We start from the raw sequence: 20020 nt of genomic DNA, 5'->3' as shown, positions 1-20020 counted from the left end.
CAAGACCCTAACCCAATATGTAGTAGATGTAATACCTTAATTTAGAAATAGAATATTTCTTCTGATTTCTTATGATGCTTAACCCATATGCAGAGCATTGCAGTAGCTTAGTGGTTATAACCATGGATACCTAATAAATAATTGTCACTATATGAGTGGTCGTAACCATGGATATCTAAGCTCCTTCAATGCCTTGCACTAGGGGTAAGTGGCATTGCTAATCAGAAGAAGTATACTATGGGAAGATTCCTTTAACAAATGCAGAACAACAAAAAAAGATCATTTTTACTTGAGTTTATTGACTGTAGACGTGAAAACATTAAACTAATATTTGCAAAATAGAAAATTGACATACAAAACAAAATTGTCAATTTGGGCAAACAAACAATGAAAAGTTACAATTTCTGTAGGCTCTCCTTGACATCTAGAATTCTTTCTTCTGTAAGCAAGCATACTTGGTGGATACCAAGAAAAACATTTGGCAAACATGTAGAAATGATCTAGTGATTACTGAAGAAAATAACCGATCTAATCTAGACAACAAAAATGAATATTAAGCTAAATCGAAAAATTGCCAAACAAAAGGAAAAATGTCAATTTGGTGAAACCAAGAACAATGAAAAATTACAATTTCTGGAGACTCTCCTTGGAAGCAATCGTTCTTTCTTCTCCCTGTAAGCAAACATACAGAGTAGGTACCAAGGAATACATTTGACAGACATGTAGAAATGATCTTGTGTGATTTATTGAAGAAAATAGATCTCAAACATTATATCAAGAAATTTTGCACACTTTTAAAGGCAACCTTTTCATATAACCCCATTTATTTTTTTCATTTTCTCAAGGGTAACAGGAGAAAATGGGCCCTGAGTATTTATTGTGCAATTTTGATTTAGTATGCGGATACCCCATATGTGGTGGAAAACCACTGTTTGGGTGCATGGCAGAGCTCAGAAGGGAAGAAGCGTCGTTTGACTCTGAACGCAAAACTGCCTGGAATCGAGAGCAGACACCATGTCGCATTTGGAGAGCACCTGATGTGCCTAAACCCCCCACAAATGATGCTGTTTTAGAAACTAGACCCCTAAATAAACTTATCTGTGAACCCGCAGTGACAGTTCAGTGCAGACAGCTGTCATTTGACATCTGAGAGGCACAGGAAGAGGTGCAGTGACCCATGCCATCGGTCCCTGTACCCAGATCATCGTGATCGGTCAATCATATGGGGTATTGGCGTACTCAGAATTTGAACAATATTGGGGTCCATTGTTTCCTGTTACCCTTGTTCAAATAAAAAATTTGGAGGTTAACGAATTTTGGGGGGAAAAATGTGATTTTTTTAAATTTTCATGGCTCTACTACATTATAAACTTGTGTGAAGCACCAGGGTGTTCAAGGTGCTCAACACACATCTAGATAAATTCACTGAGGGGTCTAGTTTCCAGAATGGGATCATTTGTGGGGGGTTTCTATTGTTTAGGCACATCAGTGGCTCTCCAAACGCGACGTGGTGTCTGCTCTCGATTCTAGGCAATTTTGCGTTCAAAAAGTCAAACTGTGCTCCCTCCCTTCCGAGCCCTGCCTTGTAGGTTTTCTCCCACATATTGGGTATCGGCGTACTCAAAAGATATTGCACAAATCTTCGGGTCCGTTTTCTCCTATTACCCTTGTGAAAAAAAAAAAGTTTAAATCTTTATTTTTTCTTCCACATTGCTTCAGTTTCTGTGAAGCACCTGAAGGCTTAATAAACTTCTTGAATGTGGCTTTGAGCACCTTGAGGGGTGCAGTGTTAGAATAGTGTCACTTATAGGAATTTCCTGCCTTATAGGCCCCTCAAAGTCACTTCAAATTTGATGTGGTTCCAAAAAAAAAAAAAAAAAGTTTTTGTAAATTTTGTTGGAAAAGTGAGAAGTTGCTGATCAACGTTTAACCCTTATAACGTCCTAACAAATAAAAAATAATAGTGTTTCAAAAATTGTGCTGGTTTAAGGGCCAAAAAAAAAGTTAGAGAATTTTAACATTTTCTATTTTTTTGCCAAACTTCCGTTTTTTTCACAAATAAACAAAAATTATAACGAATAACTTTTACCACTATGATGAAATACAATAGGTCATGAATAAAAAAAAATCTCTGAATCAACAGTATCCATTGAAGTGTTACAGAGTTACTAACTCAAAGTGACAATTGTCAGATTTAAAAAATGAGGCCTGGTCATTAAAGGGAATCTGTCACCACCTGGATGATTTCTATCTATTACTATGGGCATACAGGTAATTGAATGGTTAAACCAGGGGGGGTAATAGTATAATGAAGTGAGGAGGCTGTGATTTATTCCAGGCCCACACGCTCCGCAGCCTGGAAAAAATTCATAACATAAAAGATTATAAATCAATTTTTCAAAGTCCATAGCACAGCTATTAAGCATACAGGCAAGACTGGTTTAAACATTCTATTGCCTGTATTCCCATAGTAATAAATAAAAATTGTCCAGGGGGTAACAGATTCCCTTTAATCTACAAAGTGGCTCATTCCATAAGGGGGTTAATGTATTTTTTTCTTTAAAAAAAAAAAAAAAAAAGGTACATTTCCATTCATCATGTTACAATGAGAACGTCCCCAATATCAAAATCGATAAACTAAACCCCACAAGATTGTGCTATGTGCACTATAAGACCATCAAGATGGATCATAACGAAAAAAGACCAGTTAAAGAATGATAGGAATGCGAGGCTGAAAAAGAAAGTGTTTTATCTCTCTAGGAAATTATTAATCTTACTAAAATACTGCGCATTTCCATTGCCTCACATGTATTTTGGAAAAAGCTATGAACCATAGGGCTTACTTTAGCTCATGCTTTAAAAATTTTCATGGTGGTAGGTATTTTTTTTACATTTACAGATCATCTAAAGAGTGCTTGTAAAATGTAGAAGTGAAAAAAAAAAACATTGCTATATGACAATAAGCTAAAACGGATGAACTTTCTGCCAGTTGGTGGCTATACACTGCTGGGGAGGAGCTAACTTTTTTTGCATAGTGTCAGCCTCCTAGTGGCAGTAGCATACACCCATGGTTTCCTGTGTCCCCCAATGAAACTATAGAGAAATTACCTGTATAAGCCTGTTTAAAGACTCAGCAGCTGCACGTTCTATGGCTTCAATACTAAATGGAAAAACATTTAATTTAGTGATTACTTTGCCTGACACGGAACATAAAGTAGATTACATAACCCGCCATTTTTCACAGACTTTTACTGTTACAACACAACTGATGCTCATCTAAATATCTAGGTAGTTCGCTTACACCTAGACATGAGGTTTGTAATTATGCCCCCAAAAATAATATAATGCAATTTATAAAATAGAAAATATATATACACTATATATATATATATATATATATATATATATATATATATATATATATACACACACACATATACATACATACACATATACATACATACACATATACATACATACACTTTTTGCAATATTAGCATTAAAAAAAGAAAATATACAAATGTTATTCCCCCATACCCACATATTTTCTTGAAGTAAAGACTTGGCACATTATGAAGATTCTGGCTAACACTTTGCACTCGCCATACACTAAAAGTGCAACATTGTGTAGTTAAATAAATAACGCTTGTGCCTAAAAAGTTTGAGCCATGCAAAGTCTGGGACTCTCAATGCCTCCTAAAAATACAACAAAAACAAATCAAATTCCTTCTTATCCATTATATTGTCTCAAATTGAAAGACCCTTCGCATTATGAACTTTCCAACCAACACGTAGGACTTACTTTATATTTACAAAATGTTGCATTTTAGTGAGCATAATCAGATTATTTACTGGGTAAGGGGCGAGCTCACCCCATGAGCCTGCTCCATACACTAGCAACCGATGTGTGCCGTACATGTACGGCGGATGACCAAGTGCTTAAATCCACCCCCTACTTCGAAGATGACGATAATACTGATAATGTAGAGCAGCGTTGTCCAAACTCCAGTCCTCACCTCCCCTACAGATCATGTTCTCAGGATTTTCTTAGTATTGCACAGGTGATGGAAGTATCATCAAGGCATCAGGAATTCGATCACCTGTGCAATACTAAGAAAATCCTGAGAACATGACCTGCTGGGGGTTGTACAGGTTTCCAGCTATGATCCTTTTTTGATCACTTGTAGCTTTTCCCAAGAGCTTTAGATGAGAGTCTCCCAATGTAGTTTTAATCTTATCTATATCTTATCACAGCAAATGCAACTTTGGTAAGAGAGGTAATATTCCTGGAGGCTGTAAATGAGTACAATTCCACGCGCCATTATTGCGGGCACATAACAGCTGTACAAAACAGCTGACATGTCCCGGCTTTGGTGTGGGCTCACTGCCGGAGCCCGCATCAAAGGAAGAGATGCGACCTCCACTGTACAAGTACGGCGGAGGTCGCGAAGGGGTTAAATTACAGCAGGATCCTACCTACCCATTTAATTGTAAGCTTCAGCCCAGGAGGTATCATATTAGGTTAGGGTTCCCAGCAAAGAAAGTCGCCTTGTTGTGGGTTGCTGGGCACATATGAATTGGTCAGTTTAAGCTCTAAGTATTTTCAGTTTAACTTATTTTCCATAGCAGTAAAGCAATTCCAATTTCATACATTCCATGTTTGAATACTATAGTGTTACAGAGGGCAGCTTTAATTTGTTAGTTTGCATGTATTTTTATGCCGCTGTCACACAGTCTGAGGATTGCAATGAGATGCGATGCTCGAGTGAGTAATACGGCCATCTGACTTTGCCCCAAATGTAACTTTGGCAAGAAAAGTACTATTCCTAGAGGCTACAAATGGGTATAGCCTCCATAAATAATACCCGTCTTACCAAAATAGTCATTTGTTGTGGTGACAGATGATCGTAAAACACTGGAGGTTGTATAGGTCACCAGCTGTGATCCCTCTTTTTTTGTCACTTGCAGCTTTTTCCAAAGCTTATTTCCAGGCTTTCCCTAATATTGCACAGGTAAGAGAACCCGTGGCAGAGTCTGATGCTTTGATAATTCCAACACCTGTGCAATGCTAAGAAATTACTGAAAACATGACCTGTTGGGGGCCGTGAGGACTGGAGTTTGGGTAACAGTACTTTCGCTCATTAGCATTATTATCATTATTTTCTAAATATGGGGAGAACTTATCCAATTACCGTCATTCACCGTACATGAACAGGCTGAGCTTGCTCCACATCTGGTAGGTATGTAATGGCTGGACCTGTCTCTAACAGCATAGGGTGGAGTAGAGCTTGCGACTGTTAAATGCCGCTGTCTAACTCTGATAGCAGCATTAACAGCGCGCCAGCATGTGGAAACCACCTTCAATGGACCCATCGATACGCCCATGACGCGATCACGGTGAGTCAATGGGTTGCTGTGACAGCTGGGTTTCTCATGAAGACCTCCATGCCAGTCATTACAGAGCTCTCTTCCAATATATAAGATAGGGGACTTCGTCCTCTTAAACGATTGCAGGCTCAACTGTTTTGTTTATTTCATATTTAAAAAAAAAGCAAAGTTGAAATCACCCCTTTCCCCCAATTAAGAGTAAAGATAATTAAAAAAGTGGTTTAGCCATCTCCAGAACAGTCCAATCTATCAAGAAAATAAGAAATTCCCAAATTGTGCTTTTTTAATTGATCAAATACCATAGAATTTCTGCAAGAAGCGATCAAAAGCCATTATCTGTCCCAAAACAGCATCAAAAACGTTGTCTCGTCCCACGAAAAATAAGGCCTCAGACCACTCTATTGACAAAATAAATGTAAATGCTAAGTGTTTCAGAAAATGGCGATGCAACCCCCAATTTTTTTTTTTTTTTCAAATTTCTAAAAATTTTTCATCACTAAAATAATAATAAAAAAATAGACAAGTTTGGCATCATAATTTTCAGCTTTTAGCCCCCCTTCTTCCCAAAGCCTTAACTTTTAATTTTTTTCTGTCAATATGGAAATATGAGGGCTTGTTTTTTTTACAGGACGAATTGTACTTTTGAATGACTATTTATTTTAACACATAGTGAACTGCAAAACAGGAAAAAAATTCAAACTGCGGTGAAATTGCAAAAAAAAAAAAAAAAAAAGTGCAATTCCACAATTTTTTTTTTTTTATTTACCATGTTCACCAAACGCTAAAACTGACTGCCATTGTGATTCTTATTCTAAGGTCAGTACGAGAACGCAGATACCAAGTATGTATAGTTTATTTTTTATTTTAGTAATGAAAACAAAATGTAAAATTTGTAAAAAAACAAAATTAAATAAATAAATAAATGGAGCCATTTTCCAAGACTTGTAGCGTTTCCATTTTTTGGATCTGGGTCTGGGTGATAGCCAATTTTTTGCATGCCGAGCTGACGTTTTATTGTTACCATTTTGGTGTGGATACAATATTTTGATCGCCTGTTATTGCATTATATTGCAATGTTGCGGTGGCCAATGAAACCCAATTCTGGTGTTTTAATTTTTTCTCTCGTTGCACCGTTTAACGATCGGATTAATTCAATTTATATTTTCATAGATTTGGTATGGCTGCATTCAGAAATGTCTAAACTGTATTGTTTTAATGGTTTTATTTTGAATGGAGCAAAAGCTGAAACCATGTTATGTGCAACATACGGTAAATCATGATCACGCCCGTGGCTGGAGTTCATAGATTTACAAATGACAGGTCTTCTGCAGACAACCCAGAGGTGCCCCGCAATCACATGATGGGCGGGTCTTCTGACGCGCCTACGTACAGTGCGTGTTAAATCCCGCTCTCTGAGATTGACAGCGGCATTTAATTTGTTAACAACCACAGGTGGATCATGAAGGGTATTGAAGGGGTTAATCATATTAATGAGGAGAATCATATTGCCAAGCAGGTACGGACTGGGACTGAAATTCAGTGTGGCATTTGAAATCACACAGGCCCATGTTGTCACTGTCCCCATGAACCAGATGGGATATATTTTTAATATTACCCTGGATGGAGGAAAGGAAGATTTTATGCAAGACCAATATTTCTAATGATACCCATGGCCTGCTGGGGTAAGTGACGGAGTCAGCAACTTTGTTCTTCATCACAACTCATAACAGTATGGATACCTTGAGAACATGGATTCTATTAACAACGTAGCAGACAAGGCAGCCCATGACCGGAGAGGCCCTTATGGCATTTGCCAGAATTGCCAGATGGCCAGTCCAGTCCTGTTGCCAAGTTATTTTTACAACACAATGTTTGCCATAAAATCAGTTCTCAAAAAGCAGCATCACCGCACTTCGTGTACTGGGAAAAAAAAAAATCTGTGTGGTAAAAAAATGGTGTCAAAGTACAACTCATTCTGCAGAAAACCAGCCTCATACATTTTTGCAGACAGAAAAATAAGCTATGGTTCTTGGAAAAGGGGAGGAAAAACGAAAATTAAAAAACACAGAAATTGGCCATGTCAGGAAGGAGTTTAGCTGTGTCCAAAGAAATGGAGCGAATGCAATACTTTCACACCTTAGACGCTGATTGATGCAGAATTCATTAATTTTCAGTGTCTGTGCTTCCCAGAAATCCTGTTTAAATACAAAAAAAAAAAAGTTTACACAAATGAAATTAAACAGCTTTATAATAAGAATTATACCCAAATTTCTTGAAAGGCTTAAAGAATAACACTAATTTTAATATTTATTTTATAAACCAATATTACACATGAAAATATGAAACTTTGCAATATACAGTATATCTCAGAGAGGAAAACTTGCGTTTTTTTTTTCCTCCTGAAGTAATTTTTTACTCATTACATGGGTAAATTCTGTATTCAATGAGCACAGGTTTTTCACATTACTGATATAGGGGATCACAATTGCTACTTATAAGACTATGGAGGGGGAGGGAGAGGAACTAGAAACAGATATAGACATTCTGTAGCAAGTTCTCCAGTAATAATTAAGTAACTATAGTTTTAAAAGAACTTGCAGCGGAATGTGTCTCTGCCTCTAGTTCCTCCTACCCCTCCACTCTTCATAAAACATTACGAGTAGCAACTAGAGATGAGAGAATTTCTTTGGGTCCCTGCTGATTCGACAAGCTATAGACCATACCGAAGAAGCTGCAGAGGGAACACGGCTTCCTGGATCGCTCCGGCTGATCAGCTGTTCGGCTCCGCAGCTGCACGGAGAGCCTGTTTGTTGGGCTCTCCATGCATGTCTCATGACTGTCACACAGACGTGACACATGCAGCTGTGGGGCCGAACAGCTGATTATCGGGCACGCTCCAGGTATCCGGGCTCCCGATGCAGCTTATTCAGTAAGCGCTATAGCTTGCCGAATAAGCAGGGACCTGAAGAAATTTGCTCATCTCTAGTAGCAACCGTCATCTCCTATTTCAGTAATGGTAAAATTTGTCTTCAATTTAATGCAGATTTTACAGCATTTACCCTTGAATAGAGATTGCAAGATCAACCCAGGAGGAGAAAACAAAGCAGATGTCTCTGAAAAGATATATAACAAAAAGTTTGTTTTCAAGTGTACTATTAATTTAGATAATACTACTTTGTTAATAATAGTTACTTTATAAATAACTTCTCCAAGAACGTGATAAATATGGTGTCAGTGACATCAAACCGCAGTTGTCCTAGTTATGCATCAGGACCAGGGCTGTGGAGTTGGTAAGTCAAACCTCAGACTCCTCAATTTCCCTGATTCCCGACTCCAATTCCAGAGCGCTGCCTCACTACTGAGCATGTACATAAAGTGCAGCACAGATTCATCGCAACTAAACCCCCCAGATACTTAGATCAGGAACAGAACACACATTTATAGGACATTTCATAACTTCCACATATTTTTATGAAAACATTTACATCACATCCTGCATTGAACTACTAAACCCAATTTATTATATATTTTTGGAGTCGTTCCATTTTATACTGACTCCACAAAAATGGACACAGACTCCACAGCCTTCATCAGGACCATTGCACACTGAAGAAACGGAGCTCGAAATGTATCTCAATTGTCAGAAACTTCTGTCATACCTCTACCAGGTTAAAGGTACCGTCACACTCAGTGACGCTGCAGCGATATAGACAACGAGCCGGTCGCTGCAGCGTCGCTGTTTAGGTCGCTGTAGAGATGTCAAACACAGCAGCTCCAGAACGATGCAGGAGCGATCCTGTGACGTAACGGTGACTCACTTATCGTTCTCACAGGTCGTTAGCTCCATGTAAAACATTGCTGGCATCGTTGCTTTTGCTGTCAAACATGACGATACACGCCGACCTGGCGACCAAAGGTACCTTCACACTCAGCAACTTTACAACGAGAACGACAACGATCCGTGACGTTGCAGCGTCCTGGATAGCGATATCATTGTGTTTGACACGCAGCAGCGATCTGGATCCCGCTGTGATATCGCTGGTCAGAGCTAGAAGTCCAGAACTTTATTTCGTCGTCAGGTCGGCGTGTATCGTCATGTTTGACAGCAAAAGCAACGATGCCAGCAATGTTTTACATGGAGCTAACGACCTGTGAGAACGATAAGTGAGTCACCGTTATGTCACAGGATCACTCCTGCATCGTTCTGGAGCTGCTGTGTTTGACATCTCCACAGCGACCTAAACAGCGACGCTGCAGCGATCGGCTCGTTGTCTATATCGCTGCAGCGTCGCTGAGTATGACGGTACCTCAAATAAAGTTCTGGACTTCTAGCTCCGACCAGCGATATCACAGCGGGATCCAGATCGCTGCTGCGTGTCAAACACAACGAGATCACTATCCAGGACGCTGCAACGTCACGGATCGTTGTCGTTCTCGTTGTAAAGTTGCTGAGTGTGACGGTACCTAAGAGCAGCGCTGTGGACATGAGACAAAATAAATCTTTTCACTGACTGGGCACAGTGGGGATGACAAGGACTTCTCCAGTTTCAGTGCTCAGTAGAAAGGGCATAAATGCTCAGTCAGAGACTAGATTTAGTCTGTCTCTAGTCCACAGTACTGCTACTCAGTTGAGAAGAGCAGCCATCATAAGCACACATACCTGACAATTAAGATATATCTTGAACCCCGTTCCTTCAGCATGCAGCCGTTTTGACACATGACTAGGACTGCAATTTGAATTGTCAATCGCGATAGTTATCAAATTCTTGGAGAATCTTGTTAAAGCTCTTTTTGCATACATTCTCATTTAAGAGCAACTCTAAAAAAGATGTCCACGCATTTATTAACATTGGTAGTGCTCTCTAATATCTTTATAGTCAGATTAGAGAATAAATTAGCAGGAGTCATTCTATGGCTACCTCCCTATGTACGCGAATCCTCAATGTCCCTTCCATTTTATAAGCCCTGGGGCAACATCATTGTTATGGCATGATGCACACAATGTCACATCAAGCCTTCTAATGAGAAGAGACGTCAAGGATTTCAGCAGGTAGGAGTTGGTTTGCAGGTCTCCCACCTTGTGGCCATGGAATACTGATGTGACTGCTGGACTAGCTCATGCAAAATCAATTTGCTCACCTCTAAAGACTAAATAGATGTGTGTAAAGTTAGTGCTTACCGTGGACTCCTTTTCCAGCTTCATGAAAGCCTTAGTTTGGGCCTGGAGACTAGAGACATGATGTGCTACCACTGTGTGAAAATGGTCCAATTTTTGTAAACTAAGCATTTAAAAAAAAAAAAACAACATAGTTTAACACTGCCAACACTAAACAAAAAAGTGTGAAAGGTACTAATAGAAGTAAAACTCTACCCCCGCTCTACGAATTCATGGACTAGAGTAGAGAGCTAATTAATATGGTCACATCAAGTTCTCCAGAATAGTCAATTCACTGACCAAGCAAATTTTCTAAATATACACCAAGTAATAGAACATTGCCTGCAAGATCAAATGGGCAAGACTTGCGAGTTGTCCCATGAATAAGATTCATTTTAATCAATAGATCTTGGAATAATAATAACTTCCACAATTGGATGTGTTAAATAAAATATTCCTGTGCTCAGATAATCTTATAAGGGTAAGTTCACACTGGGCGTTTCTGCTGTGTTTTTTTCTGCTAATTTTCAGCTGCTTTTTACAGTACCAGCCAAGCCTATGAGATTTCAGAAATCTCATGCACACTTTTTTTTGTCATCAGGATTTTGTGCATTGCAGCTTTTTTTGACAGAGCATGTCACTTCTTTCAGCATTTTTCACCCTTTGACTTGAATGGACAGAAACATGCTGCAAATATACAGGTTGACTTTTTTGTAGCATATTTGCTGCAGAAAAGTCAAGGACAGCAGGATGTGACATCACAGTCAGCTCCGCTACATCTAGATGGAAGGCTGCATGATGCCTCCATACAGCCTGTCATCCAGCAGAGCGGACCCAAACCCCATTCACTTGAACGGGGGACCCGACAATACAGTGTTTGACACGCTGTCATAAGCATGACAGCGCGGCCCCTACTGCTTCTGGTCAGTGGTGAAATTGTCCCCGCCGGTCAGAGAGCCGCAGTTCCCACGCTGTCAGAATACAGCGTTAGTGCTCAACTGATCGGAGGTATACAGTTTACCTCCAGTCACTGGTGTGAGCTGATGGGACTACTACTCCCATTATCAGACACTTATTTTTGATAACAAGCCAGGCAAAACTCACAGTAGTGGGCCCCCTCAGCTGTCAGCTTCTGAAAGGCTAGTTACCATGAATAGGGGAGTCTCCCCGCTGTTTTTTTAATTATTTAAATAGTTTAAAAAAGGCACGGGGTCCCCCCCATTTTTGACAACCAGCCTTGCTAAAACAGACAGCTGGGGGCTGGTATTCTCAGGCTGGTAAGGGGCCATGGATATTGTCCCCCCCAGCTTAAAAATAACAACCCACTGCCGCCCAGAAAAGGCACATCTATTAGATGCGCCAATTCAGGCGCTTTGCCTGTGCCCGGCTCTTCCCACTTGCCCTGTAGCGGTGGCAAGTGGGGTTCATATTTGTGGGGTTGATTTCACCTTTGTATTGTCAGTCGACATCAAGCACCCCGATTACTAATGGAGAGGCGTCTATAAGACACCAATCCATTACTAATCCTATAGTTATATGGTAAATAAAAACACAGCCAGAATTAAGTCTTTATTAGAAATAAAACAAAACACCGTTTTCCATTTTTATTTAAAAACAAGCACAGTTTTACTCACCTAACATCTATTTCACCGAAGTCCTCGTTATCCTGCAATAAGTCAAAAATAAAAAACAACAACATCCCTCATCTGTTAACGTTCTGCCCCACGCTGTAATCCATGTCTGGGAAAAAATAGTTATCAACCTGGAGAGTGCCAAGATGCAACTGTCCAGGCTGAGAACCACGGGTGAATAAGTGGCTGCAAGCCCAGAATCAGTCACGTCATAGAGGTTACCTCCGGTCACTGTGGCTCCGTTCCCAGCCGGGCTGAACTGCGGTGACCTCGGTGAGATCCCTGCTAGCACCATGAAAAAGTCGCACGGTGCAGAGGCGAGTTCACCGGGAAAAGTTCACTGTGGTGAACTGTGATCCCCACGTTGTCCTATCTGAATACCTTTTCCATCCTCCCCTGCCCAGGAGCTGTGGTATGATCAGACCATGCTCTTGTACGGTCAGCCACAGCCATTACACAGTAGGGGCACAGCACATTTAAAATTATGTTGTTTTTTTTTGTTTTTTTATTAACACTTCCATTTGTAGAACTTAGCAAGGTTTATTGTTTAAGGAATACTTTGTTCGTGGGGCAACTCTTAAGAGGACTGCAATACACAGTGAAAAGTTAAAAAAAAAGTTTAAAAATATATTTAAAAAATCTGACAGCTCGAAATCAGCCAGCATAAAAAAATAAAGAAAAAACGTGGTATCTCCATGTCCATTAAAGTCTAAACAAAACTTTACTAAATTATGTTGGGTCATCACATCGCAGTTTTTATTGGTACAATTTTTTTAAAAAAATTTTTAAACACTTTAAAAACATTTTTTATATTTTAACTATATTTATTAGTACCATAAGGGAACAATAATACGCCATCTTTGACTGCATAGTTCAGTGTTGGGGCTCGTACAAAAGAGCGCAGAAAGAATATAATGCGAGCTGTCTGAATAAAGACAGGACAGCACACTGACCTATGTAAATCATTAGGGCTATTCAGATAAGTGTTTTCACACATGAGCACAGTGCGTGTGGAAAACAAGCAAACCCCCCCCCCCAAAAAAAAAAAAAAAAAAAAACACGCCTTGCACTACTCTTCTGATACTTGGATGAGACTTTCCTTTTCACGTTTATTGGTGCGAAAAAAACCCGAAAACGAACCCATCTGGAACATTTGCAGCGTATCTGATTTTTACAGATACATGTGGTATCTTCATGTCTATAAAAGTCTGATAAAAAAATTATTAAAGTTATGTTAGGTCATCACATGCAGCAGTTTTTATTGGTATAATCTTGGGTTATTAACCTAGGAAAATGTATTCAATCATGCACTTTTGAAAATGTGGATATATAAAAACAGATGACATACGGACATAAAAAAAAACATACATACGGATGACAATCGTCTGTTTACTAGATAAAAAGCAGATTATATTTCATAAGCTGATCTGACCCCGGCCAACAACCCAATGCAATTGCAGATCGGGTGAGAGAAGAAGCTTGAGAGAATTGCAATGGAAGACTGAAATAAATGACCGGCAGGCAGGTATAAGACGCTCACAGATGGCTACGAAAAATATTTAGGGTCATGGTTGCATAACCTTTGGCGTCAAATTGAAGCGTACCTTTAATTCTGTCCATGTCAAACCGTTCCATGTCTTTTTGAAATGAATGTATGAAGACAGGTCAGCTATTTTTGTTGAACATACTTAGACATGTTAATAAAATAGTCCAATGAATTTTCTGGCACAACAAAAGTAGGTATACAGTTCAATCTATTAAACTTATCACTACAGATTAGGTGGGTGAAAATACACTGGCGTGCAGCAAAAGGAGATTGTTTGATTCTTACTACATTGTTTCGTACGAGCATTAAATGAATGTAAAGTGCTCAAAGTGTCTCCATCAGCGTTGCAACATTCTTCATGCCAGACCTGTGAAACCGGGAGGAGCAAATTCCTATCTGCAGCAACATATAAAAACACTTCCAATTTTCATTTGTCCACTGTCTAGTCAGTCTGTGAGGAAAGTTGCGCTAACAAAAAACTAAGTGGCTGACCTCTGTTGTGAGCCAGTGTATATGTGTTGCCCATAAAATCTCATAGAATCCCATTGATTCAACTGCATCTCTACTTTTTGACCATCATATACACACACAATGAATCCGGACTATCTTTTTCAGCGGAACTAAAAAAAGTTTGCCCTTGTTAAATCACATACTTTCTCTGTTGTATCTGATTCAATAATGTTGATACATGCTGATGAGATGTTTTCAGTCCATCCTGTGCTCGATCTTCCATTTTTTTATAACTAGCCTGAAAGCATAAAAAAGAAAAAGCAGTAAAATTACCATATATTTTTGAGAAGGAAGTGAGGAGAATAAAACAATGCAATTCTGGAGTTTTGATTCATCCCCCCCCCCCCCTTTCCTCTCTTTTAATGTACAGTTTAAATACATTTATATTTTGATTGATAAGACTGAAATCTGACCAGTATCACTTTATAAGGTAAAAACTCTGGAACGCGTCAACACCTCCCATTAATTTTAAGACTTTTTTCGTGACACATTGTACTTTATGATAATGGTACATTTATGTCGCTATTTTCTGCATTTATAAAAATATCAGAACTGTTACAAAATTTGTAATTAGCAATTTTCAAACTTTGAATGATTTTCCCTTTAATCCAGATAGTCACACCACACAAAAACATTAATAAGATTTCCCTCATGTCTGCTTTACATCAGCACCATTTGTAAAACGTTTTACTTTGTTAGTATTTTAGAAGGTTTAACCCCTTCATGACCGTGCGATTTTCCACTTTTCCGTATTCGTTTTTCACTCCCCTCCTTCCCAGAGCCATAACATTTTTATTTTTCCGTCAATTTGGCCATGTAAGGGCTTATTTTTTGCGGGACGAGTTGTGCTTTTGAACGACATCATTGGTTTTACCATGTCGTGTACTAGAAAACGGGAAAAAAATTCCAAGTGCGGTGAAATTGCAAAAAAAGTGCAATCCCACACTTATTTTTTGCTTGGCTTTTTTGCTAGATTCACTAAATGCTAAAACTGACCTGCCATTATGATTCTCCAGGTCATTACGAGTTCATAGACACCTAACATGACTATGTTATTTTTTACCTAAGTGGTGAAAAAAAATTCCAAACTTTGCTAAAAAAAAAAAAAAAAAAAATGAAAAAAAAATTGCGCCATTTTCCGATACTCGTAGCGTCTCCATTTTTCATGATCTGGGGTCGGTTGAGGGCTTATTTTTTGCGTGCTGAGCTGGAGTTTTTAATGATGCCATTTTGGTGCAGATACGTTCTTTTGATCGCCCGTTATTTCATTTTAATGCAATGTCACGGCGACCAAAAAAACGTAATTCTGGCGTTTCGATTTTTTTCTCATTACGCCGTTTAGCGATCAGGTTAATGCTTTTTTTATTGATAGATTGGGCGATTCTGAACGTGGCAATACCAAATATGTGTAGGTTTGATTTTTTTTATTGATTTATTTTGATTGGGGCGAAAGGGGGGTGATTTAAACTTTTATGTTCTTTTTATTTTTTTCACATTTTTTTAACTTTTTTTTTTTTTTTTTTTTTACTTTTGCCATGCTTCAATAGCCTCCATGGGAGGCTAGAAGCAGGCACAACTCGATCGCCTCTGCTACATTACAGCGATCATCAGATCGCTGCTATGCAGCAGAAAATCAGTTGTGCTGTGAGCGCCGACCACAGGGTGGCGCTCACAGCTACCGGCGATCAGTAACCATAGAGGTTTCAAGGACCTCTATGGTTACAATACTGAAGCATCGCCGACCTCCGATCATGTGACGGGGATCGGCGATGACGTCATTTCCGTCCGCCCGGCCGGATGCGGTAGTTAAATGCCGCTGTCTGCGTTTGACAGCGGCATTTAACTAGTTAATAGCGGCGGGTGAATCGCGATTTCACACGCCGCTATTGCGGGCATATGTCAGCTGTTCAAAACAGCTGACATGTCCCGGCTTTGATGCGGGCTCACCACGGAGCCCTGCATCAAAGCAGGGGAGCTGACCTCGGACGTACTATCCCATCCGACGTCAGGAAGGGGTTAAAAATATAGCAGTCATTTTTCATTTTTTCAAGGAAATTTACGAAACTTACTTTTATGGGACCTATTAAGTTTTGAAGTGACTTTGGGGATCCTATATATTGGAAACACCCAAAAGTGGTACCATTTTAAAAATCACACCACTCATTGTATTCAAAATTGCTTTCAGGTAGTTTATTAACCAAGTGTGCAGAAGGGGTTAAATAGTTAAGTTAAAGGGGTTAAACATCTAGATGCTGTAGTCTTAATTGACAGCAGCATTTAAGGGGTTAAACTATACTAAGGCTACTTTCACACTAGCGTCGGGAAAGACCCGTCGCTGTGCGTCGGGCCAACGTTCCCGACACTAGCGTGGTCTCCGCCGCACAACGGGGGCAGCGGATGTATTTTTCCAACGCATCCGCTGCCCCATTGTGAGGTGCGGGAAGGTGGGGGTGGAGTTCCGGCCGCGCATGCGCGGTCGGAAAAAGCGGACCGTCGGGAGCAAAAAACGTTACATGTAAGGTTTTTTTCTCCCGACGGTCCGCTAACACACGCCCAAGCGTTGCAATATGGACGCAACGTTTGGCAATGCGTCGCTAATGCGTCGCTAATGTTAGTCTATGACGAAAAAACGTATCCAGCAAGAACTTTTGCTGGATGCGTATTTTCGGCAAAACGACGCATTTGCGACGTATTGCAGTTAACGCTAGTGTGAAAGTAGCCTAAGTAACAACATTAATTGTGGCTGAGGCAGCAAGTTGTCAGCTATAGTTTACAGCCAACAGCTGAAGTATTGTCACCCGTCGTGGGATGCCAGTCTCGTATATCGCAGGTCAGTAAAAAGACACATTGATGGTCACTAAGGGGCTAAAACAAAATTGTATTAATATTTTAGTCCTCCTAGAGGACTTGAAATTGACACGGCTACAGTTAGGGTACTGTCACACCGTGCAATTTTCGTTGCTACGACGGCACGATCCGTGACGTCGCAGCGTCGTATGAGTATCGCTCCAGCGTCGTAGACTGCGGTCACACTTTGCAATCACGGCGCTGGAGCGATGCCGAGGTTCGCTGGTAACCAGGGTAAACATCGGGTTACTAAGCGCAGGGCCGCGCTTAGTAACCCGATGTTTACCGTGGTTACCAGCGTAAAGGTAAAAAAAACCAAACCGTACATACTCACCATCTGATGTCCGTCAGGTCCCTTGCAGTCTGCTTCCCGCTCTGACTGAGTGCAGCCGTACAGTGAGAGCAGAGCGCAGCGGTGACGTCACCGCTGTGATCTGCTCTCACTTTCCGGCCGGCGCTCACAGTCAGAGCGGGAAGCAGACTGCAAGGGACCTGACGGACATCAGATGGTGAGTATGTACGGTTTTTTTTTTTTTTACTTTTACGCTGGTAACCACGGTAAACATCGGGTTACTAAGCGCGGCCCTGCGCTTAGTAACCCGATGTTTACCCTGGTTACCAGCGAACGCATCGCTGGATCGCTGTCACACACAACGATCCAGCGATGACAGCGGGAGATCCAGCGACGAAAGAAAGTTTCAAACGATCTGCTACGACGTACGATTCTCAGCAGGATCCCTGATCGCTGCTGCGTGTCAGACACTGCGATATCGTAACGATATCGCTAGAACTTCACGAATCGTACCGTCGTAGCGATCGTAATTGCACTGTGTGACAGTACCCTTAGGTGGATTGATACCTGGCTCAGTGATCATACTCAAACAGTGGTAATAAATGGTTGCACATCAACTAGAAGTGGAGTACCACAAGGCTCTGTGGTAGTCCCACTGTTCAACACTTATAAATGATATAGATAAGGGACCTGAAGGTAAACTGATCAAATTTGCAGACTATGCAAAACTAGGAGGGATAGCTAAAACTAGAGAAGACAGAGAAAGTATTCAGAAGGATCTAGATAAACTTGAACAATGGTCAGCGACTAAGAATGGTATTTAACAGGGAGAATTGCAAGATTCTACATCTGGGCAAGAAAAATGAAAATTACATCTACACAATGGGAGGAAACGCACTAAGCAACAGCACGTATGAGTGAAAGCCTTGGGAATACAAATACATCACAGGCTGCATATGAGACAACAGTGTGATGCAGCAGCAAAGGCGGCAAACAGTTCTAGGATATATTAAGAGAAGCATAGAGTCTAGATTATGTGAAGTATTTATCGCCCTCTACTCCTCTTTGGTCAGACATCATCTGGAATACTGGGTCCAGTTTTGGGCACCACATTTTAAGAAAAGACATTGAAAAACCGGAGCAAGTTCAGAAAAGAGCTACCAGGATGGTGAGCAAACTGCAAACTATGTCCTACGAGGAAAGATTAAAGGAACTGGGAATGTGTAGCTTGCAAAAAAGAAGGCTAAGAGGAGACTTAATAGCTGTCTACAAATATCTGAAGGGTTGTCACAGTGTAGAGGGATCATCCTTATTCTCTTTTGCACATGGAAACACGAGAATCAATGCAATTAACCCCTTTCTGCCAGCTGACGGAATAGTACGTCAGCTGGCAGAACCCCCGCTTTGAGGTGCGCTCTGGCGGTGAGCCCACCTCAAAGCCGCGACATGTCAGCTGTTTTGTACAGCTGACATGTGCGCGCAATGAGCGCGAGTGTAATCGCGATCCGCCCGCGCCCATTAACTAGTTAAATGCTGCTGTCAAACGCTGACAGCGGCATTTGACTAGCGCTCCCGGCCGGTAGAGCTCGCACCGCTGACCCGTCACATGATCGGGGGTCATCGGTCCATTGCATTAACAACCAGAGGTCTCCTTGAGACCTCTATGGTTGTTGATGGCCGATTGCTTTGAGCGCCACCCTGTGGTCGGTGTTCAAAGCAACCCTGCATTTCTGGTACATAGAGGTGATGTGTGCTTCACCTCTATGTAGCAGAGGCGATCGAGTTGTGCATGCTTCTAGCCTCCTATGGAGGCTATTGAAGCATGCCAAAATAAAAAAAAATAAAAAAGTGTTTAAAAATATAAAAAAAATAAAAAAATATATAAAAGTTCAAATCATCCCCTTTCGCCCCAATCAAAATAAAACAATTAAAAAATCAAAACTACACATTTGGTATCACCGCGCTCAGAATCGCCCGATCTATCAATAAAAACAAAGGTTTAACCTGATCGCTAAATGGCGCAGTGAGAAAAAAACAAAACGCCAAAATTCCTTTTTTTTGGTTGCCGGGCGATCAAAAGAACGTATTTGAACCAATATGGTATCATTAAAAACATCAGCTCGGCACGCAAAAAACAAGCCCTTACCCGACCCCAGATCACAAAAATTGGAGACGCTACTGTTATTAGAAAATTGCGCAATTTTGTTTTGTTTTCTTCCAGCAATTTAGGATTTTTTTTTTGCCACTTAGATAAAAGAGAACCTAGACATGTTTGGTGTCTATAAACTCGTAATGACCTGGAGAATCATAATGGCAGGTTAGTTTTAGCATTTAGTGAACCTAACAAAAAAGCTAAACAAAAAACAAGTGTGAGATTGCACTTTTTTTGCAATTTCATCGCACTTGGAATTTTTTTCCCATTTTCTGTTACACGACATGGTAAAATCAATGATGTCATTCAAAAGTACAACTCGTCCCGCAAAAAATAAGCTCTCATATGGCCACATTGACGGAAAAATAAAAAAGTAATGGCTCTGGGAAGGACGGGAGCGAAAAACAAAAAGCTCCGGGCGTGAAGAGGTTAAACTGAAAGGGAGACAATACAGATTAGATTTTGGAAAAAAAAACAACTTTTTGACAGTGAGGGTGAT

The 20020-nt window shown here is 40.3% G+C and overlaps 1 protein-coding gene across 1 annotated transcript in view; it reads right to left on the bottom strand.

Annotated features, from left to right (window-relative positions):
- Positions 1-279: 279 nt before the first annotated feature.
- Positions 280-20020, bottom strand: part of SYCP2L (synaptonemal complex protein 2 like) — a 221342-nt gene continuing 201601 nt past the window's right edge. Inside the window, exons 30-34 of the mRNA XM_077269880.1 lie at positions 14374-14468; positions 10568-10667; positions 7525-7583; positions 3109-3160; positions 280-672 (exon numbers count right to left, since the gene is read on the bottom strand). Of these exons, the coding sequence (XP_077125995.1) occupies positions 625-672; positions 3109-3160; positions 7525-7583; positions 10568-10667; positions 14374-14468 (354 nt within the window). The 3' untranslated portion in view covers positions 280-624. The remainder of the gene's footprint in view (positions 673-3108; positions 3161-7524; positions 7584-10567; positions 10668-14373; positions 14469-20020) is intronic.

The sequence above is a fragment of the Ranitomeya variabilis genome, chromosome 6 (assembly GCF_051348905.1).
Source record: "Ranitomeya variabilis isolate aRanVar5 chromosome 6, aRanVar5.hap1, whole genome shotgun sequence".
Taxonomy (NCBI): domain Eukaryota; kingdom Metazoa; phylum Chordata; class Amphibia; order Anura; family Dendrobatidae; genus Ranitomeya; species Ranitomeya variabilis.
Note: the sequence above shows the minus strand (reverse complement) of the source record. Positions and strands in the feature narration are given on the sequence as shown.